This window comes from Chrysemys picta, chromosome 2, assembly GCF_011386835.1.
Source record: "Chrysemys picta bellii isolate R12L10 chromosome 2, ASM1138683v2, whole genome shotgun sequence".
Lineage (NCBI taxonomy): Eukaryota > Metazoa > Chordata > Testudines > Emydidae > Chrysemys > Chrysemys picta.
Window position 1 is genome coordinate 230,080,755 of NC_088792.1, and position 21,097 is coordinate 230,101,851.

The 21,097-nt window shown below is 42.2% G+C and overlaps 1 protein-coding gene across 10 annotated transcripts in view; it reads right to left on the reverse strand.

The window, feature by feature from the left end:
• Nucleotides 1-21,097, reverse strand: part of PDE7A (phosphodiesterase 7A) — a 119,109-nt gene that overhangs the window by 56,241 nt on the left and 41,771 nt on the right. For all 10 annotated transcript variants that reach the window (XM_005288087.4, XM_065585650.1, XM_065585648.1 and 7 more), the window contains exon 2: nucleotides 2,682-2,742. In XM_005288087.4, coding sequence (XP_005288144.2) covers nucleotides 2,682-2,742 — 61 coding nt within the window. The remainder of the gene's footprint in view (nucleotides 1-2,681; nucleotides 2,743-21,097) is intronic.

Consider the following 21,097-nt stretch of genomic DNA (forward strand, 5'->3'; position numbering starts at 1 on the left):
GCCTTGCTGGAAGCAGGTACAGCGCTGGTGAAGCTAGTAGTTTATAAACCATAATAGCTTTACAAGTTGCTGTGCCTGTCTTCAGTATAAGTTACCATCAAGTTTATCATAAAAGTCAATAAAAGTTTATAAATTGTTATATAAGGTTATAGGTAGGTTAAAGTTTGTAAAAATATAGTTAATCAATGTATTAGTATTGCATTTAGAATTGTATTTGTTGAGGGTGGTTACAGTACATGTGAAGCTGCTAGGCAATCAGTAATACTAGCGTTGCATGTGCTTGTGATTATTTTCAATATTATTTACCCTTTATATGTGCACTTATAGGAACAGGTAGTTAATGCATAATATTACTTGTACTTGTGCTTGTCTCCAGTATAACTTGCCATTTGTATTAATCCTCACTCAGTGCTGGTCTTTAATTCTGTTTTTCTTATTCTGCCTGTGTTGCCTTTATAGTCGTAAGTCATTAAAAACCTTTCTTGAGGAATAATTAGTTGTTTAGTTTCTCTTTTGCGGACACTACTCAACCTCATTACATCTGTGTTGGGTGGTGGGAAGTAGCGATCACCCAGAGCCCCACTAGGGCCCTGACATGAGCCCCCCTAGGGCTCTGACATGTGCCTCCTCCTTCCATTAATCTCCACAATCCCTTCTTTTCAGGATAGTTTTAGACATAGATGACTTGCCTTTCCATCTAAGAGAGTGCCCCTTACTCTAGTGTGAAGACCTACCCTCCATTCCTGAACTTGTGGTCGGATGGGTGCTACTTGCTTGTTGAGACTGATGTACAGGGTGGGTCCCCAGCCCAAATCTGACCAAGGCTTCATTGCCTTCTCCATGAGGTGTTTTCTGAGTCTCGACCCTCATGAGTCAAGGGGGGAAAGGAGTGAGATGCTGTACTTGTCAGAAATGTGAACCTCACCCAGGTAGTAGAGGAAGTGTTGATGTTTGTCGTTAACAGAAAAGGAGTTAGAGAAGGAAACAGTTTTTGAACCCTGGGCATAATCCCAGACTTCTCAGGGGGGGAAAAAATGCTATCTAGCTCTGCTGCACTAATCTATTAAAACTAAAAAACTAACTACATATGATTCTTATAGGAATGACACAATAAAAAGGAGCTGAGAACACCAAAAATTCCGATGCAAACCATGTGGTGGTAAGAAGGAACTGGAAAGGCTTTGGCCCACATCACCCTTTATGACCTTGGTTGGGAGCATAAAGAGAGCTACTGCACGTGTGCAAGCCAATGGACAATGCCTACAAGAAATTCCGGACACAGGCACATGATGCACATGCATATCTCACATATGGGATCATCACTCAAAGAAGAATCATGATACCCAAAAAAAGAAAATCCTCACGATTTTTAAGCAAGTTATATTACTTTTTTGGTCTGGTACCTGACTTTTGAATTCTTAGGGGGAATTTCCCCTTTGTGTAGGAGCATTTCAGAAAAAAGTTAGCCTGAAATGCACAATCTGGGAGACGTCCTCTTCCTTTTACTTCTGGTTGATAGGTAGGACACTTCAATATCATCCCTTCCCTAGGCACTGATCTCAGCACCCTCTTCTGTGCCCTACACCCTGCAGCCCTCTCTAATAGGCACTAACCACAATCTTACTGTACTTTCTCTAGGCACTGCCCCATCCAGCTCTCACCCGTTCATACAGTCTCCTGCCCCCGCAACTGGCTGCTGGCCCTGCCATTTCCCTGGATGCTGCACATCCCCAGTTCTAGGAGAGTGAAGTCAAGCTGGGGCTGACTCTCAGAAGGTTGAAGAAGAGGAAGACACTTCTGGGATACTTTCACCACCCCACCCCTTCACCTCCTTAGGGCTGAACAAAGGAACAGGACGGGAAAGAGCTACCCCCCCAAGCTAGCACCCTCAGCACTTTCCCAGCTCCATGGGCTGCTCTTCCCATCCTAAGCCCAGGCAGCACATGCAGGAAAGCAGAGAAGTCCTGCTTCAGTTACTCCATTTTAATTCACATCATTATTTCAAGATTGAGACTTAAGACAGTTACTATAATGAACTTTAGAAGTGTAAGACAAAACTATTCTTATATGCAAATATTTACTCTCTTATAAACCATTCAATTTTAATTATAACAAAAAAATGACAGGTGTAAAATGTTCTGCTATATGCATACTGAATGAGGGACAACAAAAAGTACTGCAATACAAATAAAGACTTTACATAATATTGTTTAAAAATGAACATACAAAGGTAATTGCCACCCATTAAATCTATTTTTTCTACAGATTTAAGTGAGGTACACAAAACATAAGCCTATGCAAACCTGTAAGATTCTTCTCCTGTTAAATATTTTTCCTTAAATCCAAAACTAATGAGGAAACACGGCCTTCAGTATCGTAATACATTTTGTGACAGTAACCATGGTTTCCTTTTTTATATATATATATATATATATATCTTTACAGCACTTTGCACAATGGAGCCTCAATCCCAAATACAATACTTGGGTGGAATAACTTTTTTTGCAGCAGTTAGTAAATGGCAAAATAAGTTGTCTAAAATAGTGACAGCAGAAAAAAGGACAAACTGAAAAGATTTTAAATACTGTATTTATAAATTACGTTACAGTTCACCACACCATTTTAAAGCAAATAGTCACAAATATAGATCAGCGCTACAATACAGAAGTTGCCATGCTTACCTAGCATACGAATGTACAATGCAGTTTGATCAGAGCTGTCATAGGAAATTGCTCCACGTCTCTGTAAAAAATAAAGACAAACATCAATCTATTTTACGGATGATAATTAGTCTGACCCTTAAGTTGCATCTCCTGTGAAGAGGCATGGTCAACTTATTCTTTTAAAATTGACTAATTAAAAAAAAAATTCAGTTCTTGACAGTGCATCCTAATTTTATCTTGGCAAGAGCAGAGAAGTGCCAAGAGAAGGAGGGAACTAATAACAGAGAAGCCAGGAGAGGAGAACTGATAGCACAGGGTCTATGACAGTAGTCCCCAAACTTTTCACATCACGCTCCCTCTTATCCCATCCGTGCCTCCGCCCCGTGAGCCACTGTTGGAATCACGTGCAGCGGCGCCCCTGGGCTGGCAGCCGGGGCCATGGCCGCATGCAGAGCCACGGTCATATGCAGGGCGGAGCAGAGTTGGGGATAGGGACGGAGCAGAGCTCGGAATGGGGCGGGGCTGGGTGATGCTCCCTTCCCACCAGCCCCCATGGAGGCTGGCCTGGGCCCCACTGCACCGCCCGAACCTTCCTCCGCATCCCTCCTTAAGGGGGTGTGTCCCACAGTTTGGGAACCACTAGTCTATGAGGAGTGCTGAAACTCCCTCCCCTCCCCTCGCACATTCCTTCTCCAGCTGCCTCGCAAAATCATGTCCTCCCTCTCCACTAGTACAATAAAAATAAGGAAAAATGGACACATGCAAAACTTTGGTTATGTTATAGGCTGCAGACACCTCAGCAGTGGCCTGTGCTCCTCATGCTCATCTAGAATGTTAAAGCTTAGTTCTCAGAACAAACATTTGCATTTTCTGCTTTTCTATTTTTCTAGTAACTAGAGGCAAATAACAGATTTTTAAGTTCATTGCAATTTTGAAAAGTTTAAAAAATAATTCATTTTGGGCCAGACAGAAAATTAAAGTGTAAAGTTTTCAGCAAATCAAAGAAAAAAATCATTATGGGTCAAACAAAATATTTTGTTCACACCCAACACTAAACGTTTCATTTCAATTTCCTGATTTTTTTAATGCAAAATTAAAAGTAATTTCAAAATGAAAAGTCACTTTATATAAAAAAAAATCAAAATGTTTCATTTAGAAAATGTCAAAAATGTGCAGCTTGCTGCAGGATTTCAAAAGGGAAAATTCTGTCTAACTGGTCAATTTTCATTTAAAGGGGATGTCTACTCTTAAAATGCTAGTGTTTAAGTTGAAGACGCTCCTCTGCCGATGGGAGACCTTCTCCTGTCAGCGTAGTTAATCCACCTCCCCAAGAAGCAGTAGCTATGTCAACAGGAGAAGCTCAACTAGGGAGTTAAGTTAGTACGGATTTTTCACACCCCTGAGCGATGTAGTTATATCGATATAGGTCTGAAGTGTAGACCTGGTCTAAAACTCACCATGTCAGACAGTTTTCACAGTGGGTCATGCCCTGACAACTGGGGGCAGACCAGTGTGACGTTGCACTCCATATGTTTATGGAAATATACTTATGAGTGTAAATATAATGTAAATGGAATATGCTTTATGCAAAAGCTCTCTTGTAAGGTATCATTACAAAGCTTATGATCTACTGAGTGTGTTGATCCTATTTGTATAAATGTATCATTCTTGTACCTGAAGCTAGAAATATGAAGTGTTACTCTGAACTCCTATTGTAATTATGCCAAGTGTGGGCCATTAATGGTAGCTTGGAATCTTGATGGCTCCGATCAACTAGGACAATTGGTGGTAAGTAAATGGCTCTGTTTACTTGCAATCCTCCACGACATACGTGCGGGCCAATCCTGGAGGAATGGAGGGGGGCTCACAGGACATGTGACTATGTCACCTACTTCTGGAATCCATCTTTACCTTGGTGCTTTTCCATTTAGAAGAAGGAGTGGGAACCCAGAGAAAGACACAAAGGATTCCTTCCTTGTGCCAAAGCTATATAAGGGGGTAGAACAGAACAAAGGAGGCTGCAGTCATGAGAAATCCCCTACCTATTACCTGAGCTAGAACAAGGACTGTACCAGGGGAAAAGATTGGGCCCAGACTAGAAAGGAGTTTAGTCTGTGAAAGAAACTTATTGGAACATCTCTGAGGGTGAGATTTACCTGTATTCAGTTTCTTAAATGTATTAGGCTTAGACTTGCGTGTTTTGATTTATTTTGTTGTGTGACTTACTTTGTTCTGTCTGTTATTACTTGAAACCACTTAAATCCTACTTTTTATATTTAATAAAATCACTTTTGTTTATTATTGAACCCAGAGTAAGTAAGTAATACCTGGGGGAGCAAACAGCTGTGCATATCTCTCTATCAGTGTTATAGAGGGTGGACAATTTATGAGTTTACCCTGTATAAGCTTTATACAGAGTAAAATGGATTCATTTGGGGTTTGGATCCCATTGAGAGCTGGATGTCTGGGTGCTAGAGACAGGAGCACTTGCTAAGCCGTTTTCAGTTAAGTCTGCAGCTTTGGGGGCGTGGGTCAGACCCTGGGTCTGTGTTGCAGCAGATTCGCATATCTGGCTCAACAAGACAGGGTTCTGGAGGCCCAAACTGGCAGAGAAAACAGCCTCAGAGATAGTCTCAGCACATAAGGTGACAGTCCTAAGGGCGTCTCTGTGACCAAACCCGTACCAACCAGATCTTTACTCTGAAATTGAGCTGGGACTATCACTCCAGAAGAACTCCCCAGAACAATATCTTACAACACAGAGAAATATTAACTATATAAAAGTTTATTCAACTCAAACCATTTGCAGCAAAGCCTTGAGATGAAGTTTAGGGATCTCCTGAGGGATCTCTGTTCCTTTTCAAGCTACTTAAACAAGTGAGCATTAGCCAGAAAAAACCCTGGACATAATGCAGTCCTCTGAGGGATGGGTCATACTGTCTGACATGAAGAATTCTAGAATGAAAACTCACAGGTAAGACAGAATTTTCCCTCCCAATCCCCTTCACATCAGGCAGGCTTCACAGAGGGATGCAAAAGAGCAGTAAATCATCCCTAAGGAGGGATGGAGGATTCAGTTTAACCACGTAAGATTTAGAAGGAATTTAAGAGTTACTGGGCACCCTGTTTCATAACACCCTTCTACGAGCAAGGCTAAGGTGGTGACTCTATAGTGCTTGAGAGCATGAACAGAAGGCCCCATAGTAATATTGCAGACCTCAGAAGCCGTATGATTTTTACACCCACAAAGTCATTGCTCTTTTCACAGAGTGTATGGTCATGAGAGGAATTACACCTGAAAGTACTATATACACCTTTATTCTCTGAAACCTCTGTTCACATCTAACTTATGCATTTTCCTCCCTTCAGATATTTGGATTAATCCAGGACAATACCACCACTTCCTATTATATGAAGATTGTGGGGATGGAAAACAATCATGTTTGACAGATCATGTAACTGAGGTTTCACTGATAGCATGGCAAACTCTGAAATTTAATCAGACAAAGAGTTGGTGAGTCGGCAAGATGCTTTCAATGAGAAGAGGAAGACACCTACCAACTGTGAAGCTGAAAGGTGGTTTTAATAGCATTTATAGCACACAGAGCAAGAACACGACAGGAATATGCGTATTGCCAGAGGATTAAAAGATTGATGGTCCCTCACGAATCTGTTAAGTGACTAACAAGAGTCTCATGGGTTTCTTACAGTGCAATATACTTGCAGTTGTTGACTTCTCTTTCCAAGAAGTGTTGGCCTTAAGCCCAATGAACATAGCATCTTGTAAAAACACTAGAATGTCATTTGCCTTTGTCCAGATGTGTATCCCCTGTAATACCAATATCTAAACCACAAGTGATACTTTTAATTTGGATAACATTTAAGAATTTCTCCTGAGATACTAGGAAGGTGTTCACTGCCTTTGATTAAATGACTGTAGTTCCTTCCTTCCAGCTTTGAAACTGTTGGGCTGGTCAGCACTGAATTTTGGCTAAAAGACAGTCCATGTTGCATTGTTTTGTGTGCATGTTGGGAGTGGGAAACAAAGTTCCAGTTACATTTAAATCTACTCTGAGAACCAAGATATGAGGGTTAATGAGAAGGTGATTATAATGACTGGCCTGTTCCTACACAATCTTTATTATCTTTACCCTTAGTGGCTGAGGGAAGGAAAGGAGCAAAGGAGGCCTTTCAGCTTACTTCAGAGATAAGGGGCCCATGGCCTCCACTTTTGAGTGTCTCTTCCTCACATGGTACCTTTTTTGATTTTCCAAGTAAACTTGGATATATATAGGTTCAAATGCATCCAACTTGGCCTGTGTGTGGCATTACACTCCATATTCTTCATAGAGATATTGTTATGATGTGATTATGACCTCCTGAGGTCCCTTCCAACTCTGATATTCTATGATTCTATGATATTCTATGGCATAACTGTGATGTATTTTTATACAAGCTAGGTCATGCGACATTGTTGAAAAGGTTATGAATTACTGAATATGATTATCCTATTTGGATGGATATATCATTTTTGTATGTTGAGTTAGGAATATTGTCTATGCATCTATTACAAATGTGTTTACACCTGGGGAATGCCCACTAGGCAGAATGCAATAAGTCTAAATGGCTGGTTGGGAAGGGCCATTAGGGAAAATAATAGGTCTCAGAAGATGCTAATCTCCCACTGGGGAGCCTTCCAGGGGATGCTGGAAACAGCCTCCGAGTCATGGCTGCAGTGGCCCTACAGGGACATGTGACCAAGTCACCTAGTACTGAACTCCATGATAATACTAGTGTTTTTCCACGGACCTGGTGTGGGAATTGAACTGGGAGACAAAGGGTTCCCACTGTATGTTAAATCTATTTAAGGCACGGGAGTGACATCATCGTTGTTCGTTCTTCACTGACTCCCCCCTCCAAGAAAAAAGAAAAAAGACTGCTGGAAACACTTAAGAAAAAAAACACCGAAATAGGGGAGAATGGCTGAACCCAGGCTAGAGGATTGTCTAGCTTGTGAAAGGAATAACGGGAGTTTTAAGCTGCAAGTAAGTGCAGCTTGCCTTCAAGAATCTCTACAATCTGTCTAAAACAACATTTAGGGTAAGAATTTGCTACGCATAACCAATTTCTTTAGTATATTAAGCTTAGATTTCATGTTTGTTTTATTTGCTAAGTTTGCTTTCCCTTAAAATCTATCTTTTGTAGTTAATAAACTTATTTTATTTTGTCGAAGACCACTGGGTGGAAAACATTATTGGGGGGAAAAGCTGTTGCATATCTTCCCCCACATTGAGGGAGGGGGCGAATTTCATGAGTTTACACTGTACAGATCCTTGTGCAGCGCAAGATGGTATAATGTTGGGTTTATTCTCGGGGGGGGGGGGGAGGGTGCACTTGAGTACTGGGCAATTCCTTAGCTGAGCCTTCCCCTGCAAAGCTGATTTCAGCATGTGTTTTGTTTCTGCAGCTGGGTGTGTCCCTAATGAAAACATGCATTGTTTATTATATGGCTGTGGTGTTTAATACTTTAATATGTACTGACAAATTGAATTTGTTCATTGTTCTCAATCCAGAGAAGCTAGTCATAAGTACAAATACCAGACCCCCATGTAGGGGTGGGGAAACATATCTGTACTTTTGTATGATTCAGGGGGACAGGACTGGGGGTGGTAATGTAGCTCAAGGACACATGGAGTATAACTTGCCTTGTGCTAGGGACCACCAAGCTCACCTCTCCATTTCCAGCCCATGATTCTTCAGAACCATGTTAACGGCTAAGAAGGCAGAAAACCTTCAGAATTACTTACAGAAGTAGCCTTGGTCATGTACTGGATGGAAGCTTTCACTTTATTCCTCAGAGTTCTATCCCAAGAAGGAAAGTAATGGTCAGCTGACTTTTCAAGACTGTATATCTCTTTTGAGATGGGGCGATCATATCTGCATGCAGTATTCAAGATGTGAGCATACCAGGGATTCTTTCTGATAGTAGTCAACATGTTAAACTTTTAATTTTTCAAGTATCTACTAGCCCGAGTCTGATGGAGCCCAAAGCAGGGTCCAGGAAAGTCCCAGGACTTGTAGGTTAGTGATGCACCTAGGTTTCTCACCAGGGCATTACTTCTGGAATTCATTAATGAAATAACTCCTCCTTGTGTTTTGTATCTTTCCATGGATAGGAAGGTGACTGGTAAGTCTGTCAAACCACCCTCCTTTGGTCCATCATGTTTTAAAAATCAATGAGATATTGTCTCACTGACTGATATATTTCTTTAATGAAGCTTCAAACACCCTTAACCACAGAAGTGTTGGGCAGTAATTTTGTTTAAGCCTTCCCTCCCAAAAATATTAAAATGTTTTCTTAAGTATTACCCTCTCCCTTCTATAGTTATTATTCCTGCCAATATTCCTGACAGGACGTTATCCTGGGTAATATTGCAAGATTTTACATCCTTTTTTACTTCTCATGTTCTAAATTCACATGAGAAACTACATTAAAAGAACATTAAGTTTGCAAAATCAGCCATTCAAAATTTAGGAAATGCCAGAATTAAGGATGCCTGTGCAACCTTAATTTGGCTCCTTTGTGCATATGCATTATGATATAGGCTTTAGCCACATGGTCACATACTAATTTTTTTCCCACTGGACCCCTCCCTCATTCAATGCACATGATATATGGTGTGCAGTTAGTGAGCTGCACACCAATTCAATACCCTATTTCATCCTCATTGTTCAACATATGGCCAGGGTCATCCCTAAGGGTGTGTGGGGCCTGGGACAAATCAGCCTCCCCACTAGTCTCCTCACCGTCTGCCCGGTGCACCCTCCTTCCCCCCACCCACCGCTCTCCTCCTCGCCATCTATCCGCCTGCCCACTACTTGCCTCCCCATTAGTCTCCTCGTTGTCCGTCCGGTGCACCACCACCCCCATCCACCTGACCGCCGCTCTCCTCGCCACCCGCCCGCCTCCTCACCCCGTCCCGACTGCCCGCCTGCTGCTCACCTCCTCACCCGCCTGCCCACTGCTTGCCTCTCTGCAAGTCTCCTCGCCGTCCGTCTGGCGCACGCCCCCATCCACCCTCCCGCCTCCTCACTCCCCTCTCTCATGCCCACCTGCTGCTCACCTCCCCTTTCGCCTCCTCACACCGCTCACCCACCTCCCTCCTCACCTCCACGCCCACCTCCTCACCTGAACATCGGGACAAATGGCATCCAGATCGTATATTGGTCAGGACGCACGACAAAGGGCTAAATATCGGGACAGTCCTGATTTTATTGAAGCGCAGGGGCCCCCAGAGTGCGGGGCCTGGTGCGTTTGCCCCGATTTGCCCTACCCAAGGGACAGCTCTGCATATGGCCTTAGTCTTTATTTACTACATACAATTCAAACCCTGCTCTGAAGAGAGATTATTAATTTCTGCCTGAGCTTTTCTATGACATTCATCACTGAATCTGAATGCTTCACAAACACTAATTTAACTTTATAGAACATCTGGGAGGTAAGGGAGTGGTATTACCCTTATTTTACAGGGGGGATTTTATATGTCCAAAGCACAGTTCCCATTGACTTCAAATGCAGCTGTGAGTGCTCAGCACTTCTGCAAACCAGATCCCAGTGTCTCAAGTTGGGCATCCAGAAAATGAGACGCACACAATCAGTACCTACCTGTGAAAAGTTCAGTTTAAGTGACTTGCTTTTATCACAGAGGAAATCTGTGGCACAGGCAGGAACAGAATTCAGTTCTCCATGGCAGCATTTCTCTACCTTAACCACCAGACAGTCCCCTATCTGGCTACAATCCCTGCCTCATTCACTACACACCTTTCAACTTCTTTAACAAAATAAAGCAAGGGTCCTATCGATATCAGCCTGCTTCATTACACAACCCCAATTCATCCCCAGAGCATGTCCTTCCTTTGCAATGAATGAGGGTCCTATGGAAAAAGTAGTATGTGCTCATTTAATTAAAACTTGTATCATAATGCATACACCCATGGGTGCCAAATTAAGGTTGCACACAGCCAACTTAATCCTGGCATTTTCCAACTTCTGAGTGCTTGACTTTACACAAAACACTAAGATAAAAACAGTGAGGTTGCAATATCCTAGATCCTTGTAAGGCCTGTCTCATGGTCCCTTTCCCCTGCTCAGACAGCCCCTCAGCCAGCACCAGCCACTGCAGAAGTCATGGAAAGTCACGGAATCAGTTACTTCAGTGACCGATGATGCATAATTCAGTCATGAATCATTCAGTCCCAAGAAGGAGCAATGAAGGGATGGAGCATGCTCAGGGGATGCGGTATACACAGTCTGATTTGCACTAGAAGCTGTGAGGCAGTTGAGCACACTCAGCAAGGGAAGAATCTTCAGAGACTTTATCTTCAGTTTTAGCCACTTGTTGACTAAGCATGATTTTTCAAAGGCTTATATCTTGGCCAAATTTGGATAGATTTTCAGGGGGATGGTACAAGGCACATTCCTGGCCCAAGGCCACCTCCCTGCCAAATTTCAGAGCCTCTAAAGCAGGGGTGGCCAACCTGTGGCTCTGGGGGAGCTGATGGGGGGGATGCTGACATATTACTATGGCTCTTTGGCAATGTACATTGGTACATTCTGGCTTCTTCTCAGGCTCAAGTTGGCCACCCATGCTCTAAAGCATGGGGGCACTAAGATAAGGACTCAAGAATTTAACATTAGTTTTGCTGAGGTGTTTTTCTCTAGCCTTGTTCTCAGAAATGGCTGAACCATTTTGGCTGAAATCTTCCCAAAAGTTCAGCCCGAGGCAGAAACCGTGCATGGAAAATTTCTGCCAACACAGTTAGATTCTGACAAAGGTATAAGCTATTGAAAAGAATGTCTTATAATGGGAAGTGTTGGGCAACCTTAATCGGCCAGGCTACCAGCCCTGCCTATAATATTGACCAAACCTTGATGTTTCCTTTAATTTCCAGATATATAAAGCAGTTACTTGTTTTTAAAACTACCTATTCAAAAAGAGTCCACACAAAAACTTACACAGAGGACAACTTTCTAATCAACCTTTATAGAACAAGTTACAATATTTTTAAACTACTCTATATGCAACCACCATAGTTTCTCTTCCACTTGGATACAATTGTTCATAAACAGGCAAACTCCAATTGAAACCAGGTCCTTATGATAACTCTTCAGAGGCACAAGATCATGACTTTCAGTTTATTTATCCCCAAGACAGAGTCTGTTACATTTTCATTACTATGAGTTACTGCTGCTTCCATTTAAGAAATATTAAGAAATTAAAAGCTTCATAATTTTTACGTTTTTGAATTATGCTAAGACACTTCACTGTACAGATAAATGATAAAAGTGTTATGGGAAGCACAAATAGTAAACAGTAACAAAAAGTATGGCTTGCCTTAGGACAGGAGCAAAAGATTCTGTCTCCAAGCATTAACCTAAACTTATCCTTATCCTGGCCAAAGCAACATCTGGGGCTGAAATTCTTTCAACGCTCGGTGGAGGTGAAGCACAGTAGCCTATGGTAAGAGAAATATCACTGCTGTTTCAGTGGCTGCAAGAGCAAGTAATGGTTACCAGTGACCACAGATGGATGCACAAGTTATCTACTGCAGTAGGGTTCAAGATTCCCCACACATTTGCATGTTTGGCATCAAGCACCTTTATTCTCTTCGGTGCAATTCCTTCTGTCACTATCCCTAAAAGTAAAAAAATAACTAGGAAAAAGGATGTTGTGACAGAAGTGCGACATCTAGAACCTGGACATGACAACCATGACATCAAGAAAACTTACAATTTTGGAAAAACTTCTGGCCCAACACATCTTCAGTCCGAATTATGCTGAATATAATATATTATTTTTGGCATACAAATTCCTCACATTTCAAAGATTGAATCATACGCCAGTGTAATTTAGAAACAAACTGAAAAGGGCCCCCACGTCAATTAACTCCTATGTTACTGAATAACCATTAAAAAAATCAAATTAGATGCTGCATTAATACAAAAATGACCTAAATGTATTATTTCAGATGAGTATTTCACTTTTAAATTTCTTTTTTGGCTACAGAAGTCTAAAGCCCTAATATAAGTATTTAATTTAATTTCAGCTCACACAGTACAAATAATATACTTGGATAATTAAAGGAAACAATGGTTGAACATTTTAAGCCTCAAATTTAATCTGCTTTGTTACCATCACATCTGGAAAGTCTCTCCTTCAGAGCAGACTGTCTATACACAATATCCTCTCCAGCCCTCATGTCTTTTTTAAAATGACTATAACCAGTGAAAGTTTGAAAAGAAACTAACTCCGAAAGTTAAAAACTTCCAGTGTGGGATATCCACCAACTGAGTAACAATGAGCCTAATCATTAATCAAGTTCCTTTGAAATGATGAAAACATACATAAAATGAACTCCAGAGGCCATTTGTTTTTGAAGGTAATGTTTTTTCAGAGTTTCAAGCTTTCATGGCTCTTCCCTGCTCCCCAGCCTAAGGGCCTGCCTACACTTCCCCCCAGTTCAAATTACAGGGGTGTAAATAGCAGTGCACCCTAAAATGCTGCTCTTTAACTTCCCTTTGTGGATGTTCTGGGTACAAACTAAAGGTTCCTACTTCACCTTAACATAGTCCTGTTTGAAGAGGATTACTTTAATACAAACTAGGAACTTTTTAGTCCACATCTGCAGCATCCACATAGAGGAGTTACAGCACAGCACTCGGTGCACAATGATATTCAGACCCCAGTAGTATGGACTGCGAGGCAGTGCAGACATGCCTTAAATTACATATACTTCTCTCTAAACAGATCCGATCTTTCTTCATTACACCTACCTCACCAAACCAATTGGACTTATTTCTTTCCTCAACTCCCTACCCCAAGCAGACCAATAAATCTTTAGAACCCTTAGCTTTTTCTAAATCTGTTTAAATAGTTTGGTCCTATCCACGTAACATGCCAAAGTTTTAACAGTTACAATTCAGCACTCCACTTGAGCCCAAGTGTGGCCAGGGCCTCAGGGCCAATAGTTTCACCACATAGGGCAGTCAGTTGAGTGTCCTAAGTAAATCAAGTGTGCAATGCATTCTCAAGAGCCTTTACTACTAAAACCCTGGAACATCTGAAATCACTAGCCAGAAAGGCCCAGCAGAAAGCCTGGGAACTTGCTAAAACCTGAAACCGTAATTATAGTGGGAATGTAGCACCACTATTGTTAAGTTTGGTATGAGTTTCCTGTTTAATAGCTAATTTTTCAAGGTCTCCAAAACCCATGTTTACTCAGATTGTCTTGAAAAACTGCTGTGCTTTGTCAGGACCTGAGGGCAAGTTTAGTGGTACAGTAACTCCTCACTTAACGTTGTAGATATGTTCCTGAAAAATGTGACTTTAAGCGGAACGATGTTAAGTGAATCCAATTTCCACATAAGAATTAATGTAAAATAGGGGGGATTAAGTTCCAGGGAAATTTTTTTCACCAGACAAAAAAAACTATATTATATATATATATACACACACACACACATATATACACACAGTATACGTTTTAAACAATTTAATACTGTTCACAGCTATGATGCTTGTGAAGCTTGGTTGAGGTGGTGAAGTTAGAGCGTGGAAGATGGTGGGATATTTCTCAGGGAATGCCTTGCTGCTAAATCAGTGGTTCTCAAACTTTTGTACTGGTGACCCCTTTCACATAGCAACCTCTGAGTGCGACCCCCCCCCAATATAAATTAAAAGTCCTTTTTTATAAATTTAACACCATTATAAATGCTGGAGGCAAAGCAGGGTTTGGGGTAGAGGCTGACAGCTCAGGCCCTCCCATATAATAACCTCATGAGCCCCGAGGGGTCCCGACCCCCAGTTTGAGAACCCCTGTGCTAAATGATGAACTAGCACTCGGCTGAGCCCTCAAGGGTTAACACATTGTTAATGTAGCCTCTCACACAAGGCAGCACGAACAAGAGGGAGGGGAGACAGCCTAGCAGAAAGAGACAGACACACACCTTGTGTGTGGGAGAGAGAGAGAAATGCACACTGCCCCTTTAAGTAAGCTGACCCACTTTTAAGTGCATTGTCTTTTTAAGTGGATCAGGAAGTTGAGAGAGCAACTGCGGCCCCAGGCTCTCTCTGTCTCTCAGTCCATGTCCCCACCCTGCTCTATATGGAGAAGGGGTAAGTGGGGTGTAGGAACAGGGGGGAGGGGGACACCCTGACATTAGCCCCTCCTCTTCCTCCTTCCCCTCCCCCCCCCCCCCCCCCCCCCGGCACAGCAAGCAGGAGGCTCGGGGAGCACCTCCAAGGCAGAGAGCAGGAGCAGCACATGACAGTGGGGGGAGGGATAGCTGCAATTGCTAGCCTGCTGGGCAGCTGCAGCACAGGGAACTTAGGGGAGCTGGGAGCTGATAGGGGGGCTGCCGGTCCACCCTGGTTCCAAGCCCCCACCAGCTAGCTGCAACAGGCTGCTTTTCCTGCAAGCAGTGGACAAAGCAAGCGGCTGCCAAAAGCCGTTAGAAAGGAGCATTGCAGAACTTTAAACGAGCATGTTCCCTAATTGATCAGCAACGTAACAGCGAAACAACATTAACGGGGACGACTTTAAGTGAGGAGTTACTGTACAGATTTGGAGTCATTTGGTCAAGGCTTTACAAGATATTGACAGATCCTTTTTCTGAGGGGAACACTAAAATTTCCTGGGTCTTATAACTTTTCTGGAGCCACCTAGGCTATCATATTGATCTGCCCTAAATTACATCAATCATGACTGCACTCTGCTCAAGTCCAGCATCCACTGTCACTTTAGAGAAGCAATGTTTAAGCTACTCAAGTTAGTTTTACAAACTAGATCATGCTTGGGCAATGCATAACAGACAGTGATTCATGCTGCAGGACTGTTATTCATATGCTCTGTGGCTGCAGTGCTCCCTATCATCTGAAAGGGAAGAGTACTATGTCATCTGTCAGGGGCAAGTTGGAATGTTGCTCAATGAGAGCAAAGTTAAGGTTGCAATGCAGGGCTGATGTGTCATAATGCATTTCCCAGCTTTCATAGGTTTACATTAGTTTTAGCTCAACTGTATTTCATCCTTCTGAGAGGTTTAAATATAGTGGCACTTGACATTAGTGGCACTTGACATTCTGGAATTAACTCTGCTAAAAAGTGTTTTTGGCAGTAAATTTCCCTTGTTTTGACCAAGCAAGCTGGTATGATTAAGTTTTCAGAGTGGTAGCTGTGTTAGTCTGTATCAGCAAAAACGACGAGGAGTCCTTGTGGCACCTTAAAGACTAAGTGGCTGGGTCATTACAAAACCTAAACTTAATTTCCCAAATACTAATTTCTCCCTACTGTTACTCACACCTTCTTGTCAACGGTGTGTAATGGGCCACTCTCTTACCACTTCAAAAGTTATTTTTCCTCTCTTGGTATCCTGCTGTTAAATTGCTTTATCTCGTTAGACTGACCTCACACTTGGTAAAGCAACCTCCATCCTTTCATATATTTATACCTCCTCCTGTATTTTTCACTTCATGCATCTGATGAAGTGGGTTCTAGCCCACGAAAGCTTATGCCCAAATAAATTTGTTAGTCTCTAAGGTGCCACAAGGACCCCTCCTTGTTTTTGCTGGTATGAATTAAGAGGCACCTGTTGGTGGGGCACAAGGGATCTTCCTGGCCCATATTTTGCTGCCATTCACCTACAAACTCTGTGGTCCTCCCTAGCCCAACAGAAAAAGTCAGATATTTGCCTGGCACTAAGGTGGTACTCCTTTATTTACTGCCTGCCTAGAAATGTTATGAGACACAGAGGCTGTAGGCCACACTATGCACAACAGGGCAGGGTTGCTTCAGAGGAGAGCAAGATCCAAGCTATTGGCTATCAGTAGTGACACGGGGTGCCTGTTATGCCTTGCTGAAACTGACTAATGAAAACAGCTATTAGTCAAGTATCTCAGCTCTCCAAGGCTCAAGAAGGTGAGGCCAGCTTTACATTAGATACTAAGATTTGGCTCTTTGAGAGGATCTAGGAACTAACCTACACGAGAGTTGTATTTAACCGAATGTGCTCTTACAGGAAGTTTTTTCATTTAACCTGCTGAAATGTGGTGTCCTCTGTAAAGTGTTTTAAAATGGTGTGTTGTTCCATTTTTGTGTTTAATTTGCAAATAAAAGAGGTTCAATTTTTTTATTTTAAGAAAAATGGCAGCCCTCACCCTGCAATATGAAAGTCGATCTAGGTTATTTCTTCCTCATACACTATTTATTCTTCCTGCACAGAGGACAGAATGACTGATGTAAAGACAGGAAGTTGAAATAACACACCAGTACCAGAAAGATTCTCCAAACTTAGCAAGACTTAAAGCAACAGGTACAAAAACTAGAAGAGTTTAAAACTGACTATGTCAGAAGTCATTTAGCTGAAACTTTGTTTATACTAATGTTCCAAATTCAGTTCCTGGCTAACTGCAGTAGAGGCTTTTAGATAAATCACTATCTGAATTGTCTCCACCCATAGGTACCTCTAACATTTTTGTTCCAATGATATGTTTTGTACTTGACAAGATGATCATGGTCAAATATTTTCTGTACATTTTGCAGCATAAACACAGGACATCTTAGGAAACCATTGGGATGTAACACTGGTATTTGGTTTTGTTTTATTTTAACCCTGTCAAATTAGCTTCTTTGAGTAACACAGAAGAGGCTTAAATATACATTTAAGAAAGAGAAGGTGTGGTTGCCTGGTTCATTTAGCTTTTGCAAATGATGGGGGGAAACCTGCAACTATTAAACTGAAACCACCTCTGGTGCATCCTGGCTGAAACTAAAAATATAACATGAGGTTTCAACAAAAGAAACATTTCTCCTTACCACCTAATTATATATTTTTTTAAAAGGGACACCAACTTGAAATTATATTTTTTCCTCTGAAGATTTTTGCATACATCTTACAAGTAGCAAATATGGTTAACTTAAAATAAAAGTTCTTTTTCCAGGTTTACAATATGCATTTGACAGCATTTTGTGTACAGTTAGTTTCACTGTTTTACTGACTGTTTCACTTCCTGCCTTATGCATGAGCAAGAAAGACATAACCCTTAAGCAGGATTGTAGGTGGTGTTCATATGCATGCTCTTTACACTCTGCAAGGTGATGTTATTTGGTAACCCAAGCAGAGCTACTCCTGCTCTTTGTAGTTTCATGCTGGAGAATCACCTCTTATCTGGACCCCTGCAATTGACTAAAGAGCACTGGGAGCCTGAAAATTCTTATTCACTCCCCAGACACCTACTCAGGAAAAAGAAACCTGAAAAGGAGACTGGGGGAGCCTCCTTCAATTGCTGGACCTTGAAATGGTGCCCCAAAAGCTTTTAGCAGAGGCTGGAAGAAACAATCCACACAGCCATCTTCAGGACTTAAGGGAGAAGTAGGGATTAGAAAAACCAGGTGAACCCAGGAAGGAATGGAGAAGCCCCACCCATCCCAAAGATCCAAGAATAATCAAGAACAGCTTGCCCTAGAGAGAGGTCATCTCCCACACACAGGTCTATGAGTCTTCACTTGGGGGCACACTATCCTCATAGGAGAGGTGGAGCTATTGAAGGGCTAGAAGAGACACCCAATTAGCTTTCTTTAGACAGAGTTGGAAAAAGAAGTGACATCAAAACAGATTCATCGGGGGTTTCCCCATTTCAGTTCACAGGGACAGGGAGATTAAATTCACGTGACATTGTAAACAAGAAGCGAGCAGCATTATCTCCTGCAAGTGTAACCAAACTTGTTTGTCTGAGCAATTGGCTGAACCAGAAGTAGGACTGAGTGGACTTGTAGGATCTAAAGTTTTACATTGTTTTATTTTTGAATGCAGTTATTTTTGTTTATAATTCTACATTTGTAAGTTCAACTTTCATGATCAAGAGATTGCACTATAGTACGTGTATTAGGTGAATTAGAAAATACTATTTCTTTTGTTTTTTTACAGTGCAAATATTTGTAATAAAAAATAAATATAAAGTGTGCACTTTGTATTGTGTTGTAATTGAAATCAATATATTTGAAAATGTAGAAAACATCCAAAAATATTTAAATAAATGGTATTCTATTATTAACAGCACGATTAATCACAATTTTTTTAATCGCTTGAAAGCCCTAATTTTTAGCACAAACTGTTTTGTTTGAACTGTGACAAAAACAAAATTGGTAAGCATATTGCACTGTAGCGGAGTGGTTACTCCACTCCTGCCCTGAAGGGCTTAAAATAGCCCTGCGGAGGGCTGTGGCTGGGAGAAAGCAGCTACTAGGCTGACTGGGGAAGTAACCGCAGTAGGGCATGACCCAATCAGGCAACAGCTAGCCTGTATAAAAAGGCTGTGAGCCAGAGGCCCAAAAGAAGTCTCTCTCCAGGCTGGGACAGAGCAGGGCCTGGCTGCCTGCAGAAAGGGTACTGAGAGTGAAGCAGGGCTGGGCAGAGCCAGAGGAGCAGGGGAGCTCCAGGCTGGCAACTCCCCAGGCTGCAGGGCCTGGTCCAAGGCCCATAGAGGTACTGGGAGGCAGAGGAAGGCAGCAGGTCTGAACCCCCTTGCCTATGATGAGCGGCTTTTTCACTGCAGTCTGCCCCAGGGAGCAGGGGCTTGGTGATGACTGACAGTAGCCCAGACTGAGGCAAGGTGGGGATTATAGGGTTTGGGGGTTCCCAGAGAGGGAGACCCACAGAGACTAGTGGGGGTATTGCCAGGGGGCAGCCCACGGGTAAAGGGGCACCAGGTCCAGGAGGGACATGGGGGGCCAGCGGCAGCAGGACTCCGGCCTGCAGAGGGCGCTCTGAGGGCTGGAGAGCTAATTCCCTGAGACAACCAGCAGGAGACGCTGCAGGGGTGAGTCCCACACCTTTACATGCACATACAAAAGAATTGTAGATTTCACTAGTTAACATTGAATTCTGTGTTCTTGTTTTTTACTTAACTGTAAACTATTGATTTTAGAGGTGTGATCTCTTTGGTATTTGAAGAATAAATATGCTTAAGTATGTCACCTAGTCTGTGATATGCTTCATTTCATAGGAATATCATGTATTTCAGTTAGTTATTCAGATTTACAACAACCCAGCCTTCAGTGCTTCAGTTTGATTTGAGAAAAACAGGGATCCAAAGCGTTAGTAGATTAACTGTGCTCTGGTCATTAAAATCTAAGTTTCTGCATTTTTAAATAAAGCACTTGAGAAGTCTGACAGTCTTAAGACCAAGAAGACTGAGATGACCTGAATTCATCCAGAGACCTTTATTTTTTCCAACATATCACTATGGGTATTATGGAGATCCAGGCCAATAAGGTGTTCAAGTATGGTGTGGAGATTAGAGTGATCTTTACTCCCATCCTTTCAGATTGTTAAATGCAATGTAGTGCCCAAGAAAGCTACCTCAAATAATAATATATCTAGGAGTGCTGTAAAGTAATATTCAGTAAGGTAAACATCTTCCCTGAAAGATTTGTCTCAGGTTTTTATGGTGGCAAGAGAGGACACTTCCCCCTCCATCCCCCCCCCCCATGATAATTTGTGAAGTATCTGTACAACTTATTAATAGTGGTTGATACAGCAATTTCATGGTAACTTCACAGTATCACGGAAAGCCTTTGTATGTGTGAGCTATGGAGGGGCATAGGACATTTGCGTTCTTGATTATCTGTATGTTTGTGCTCTAATCTGTTAAGTATAAGTATAAAAGAACAATATGTTGGAATCTGTGTTATTCTTCTATGTATTATATTCTTGACTCCTGGGGGAATACGTAAAATTTTGCAGAAATTTTATTTGCCAAAATAACTATATAACCAAGCCAGTTTCAATTATTTTGGTAATTTATTTCAAAATACTGTCAGCAAGTATGTCTGTAACAATACAGACCAAAAAAAAAAAGATTCAGGAGATATTTTTTGACAAATAGATTCCTTACTAGGCATATTAAAACAGAGCTCTGAGTAATAACACACTTAAACTACAATACAGAAATGTTTTTCCCACACCCCTTAGAAGCAGTGCAAAAGCTTGGGGGAAGTCAGGGGTAATGGAGAAGTTGAGGGAGAAGGAAGTAATTGCTTGGAAGGAGACTGAGTGAACCTGGAGGGTTGTTGGGTGTGGATAGGAGAAGTATGGAAGAGGGATAGTTGGAGGGAGGGAGAGCCTCTCCCTGCAGACCCTGCTAACCCCTAGCCTCTCCCAGTCAGGCACATCTGTCCCATGTGTCCCTGCTCCCCCTCCCCCCACTCAACCACTCCCTCCCCATGTCACTGCCTTCCCATGCAGCCCCATCTGTTTGTGGCCCTGCATCCACACCTCAGCCACCCTCCTCCCCCATGGGTCCTTGCACCCACACTCCCATTCAGCCCCTGGCTCAATACTGTCACCCCACTAGCTCCTGGGTCCATGCCCCAATCTG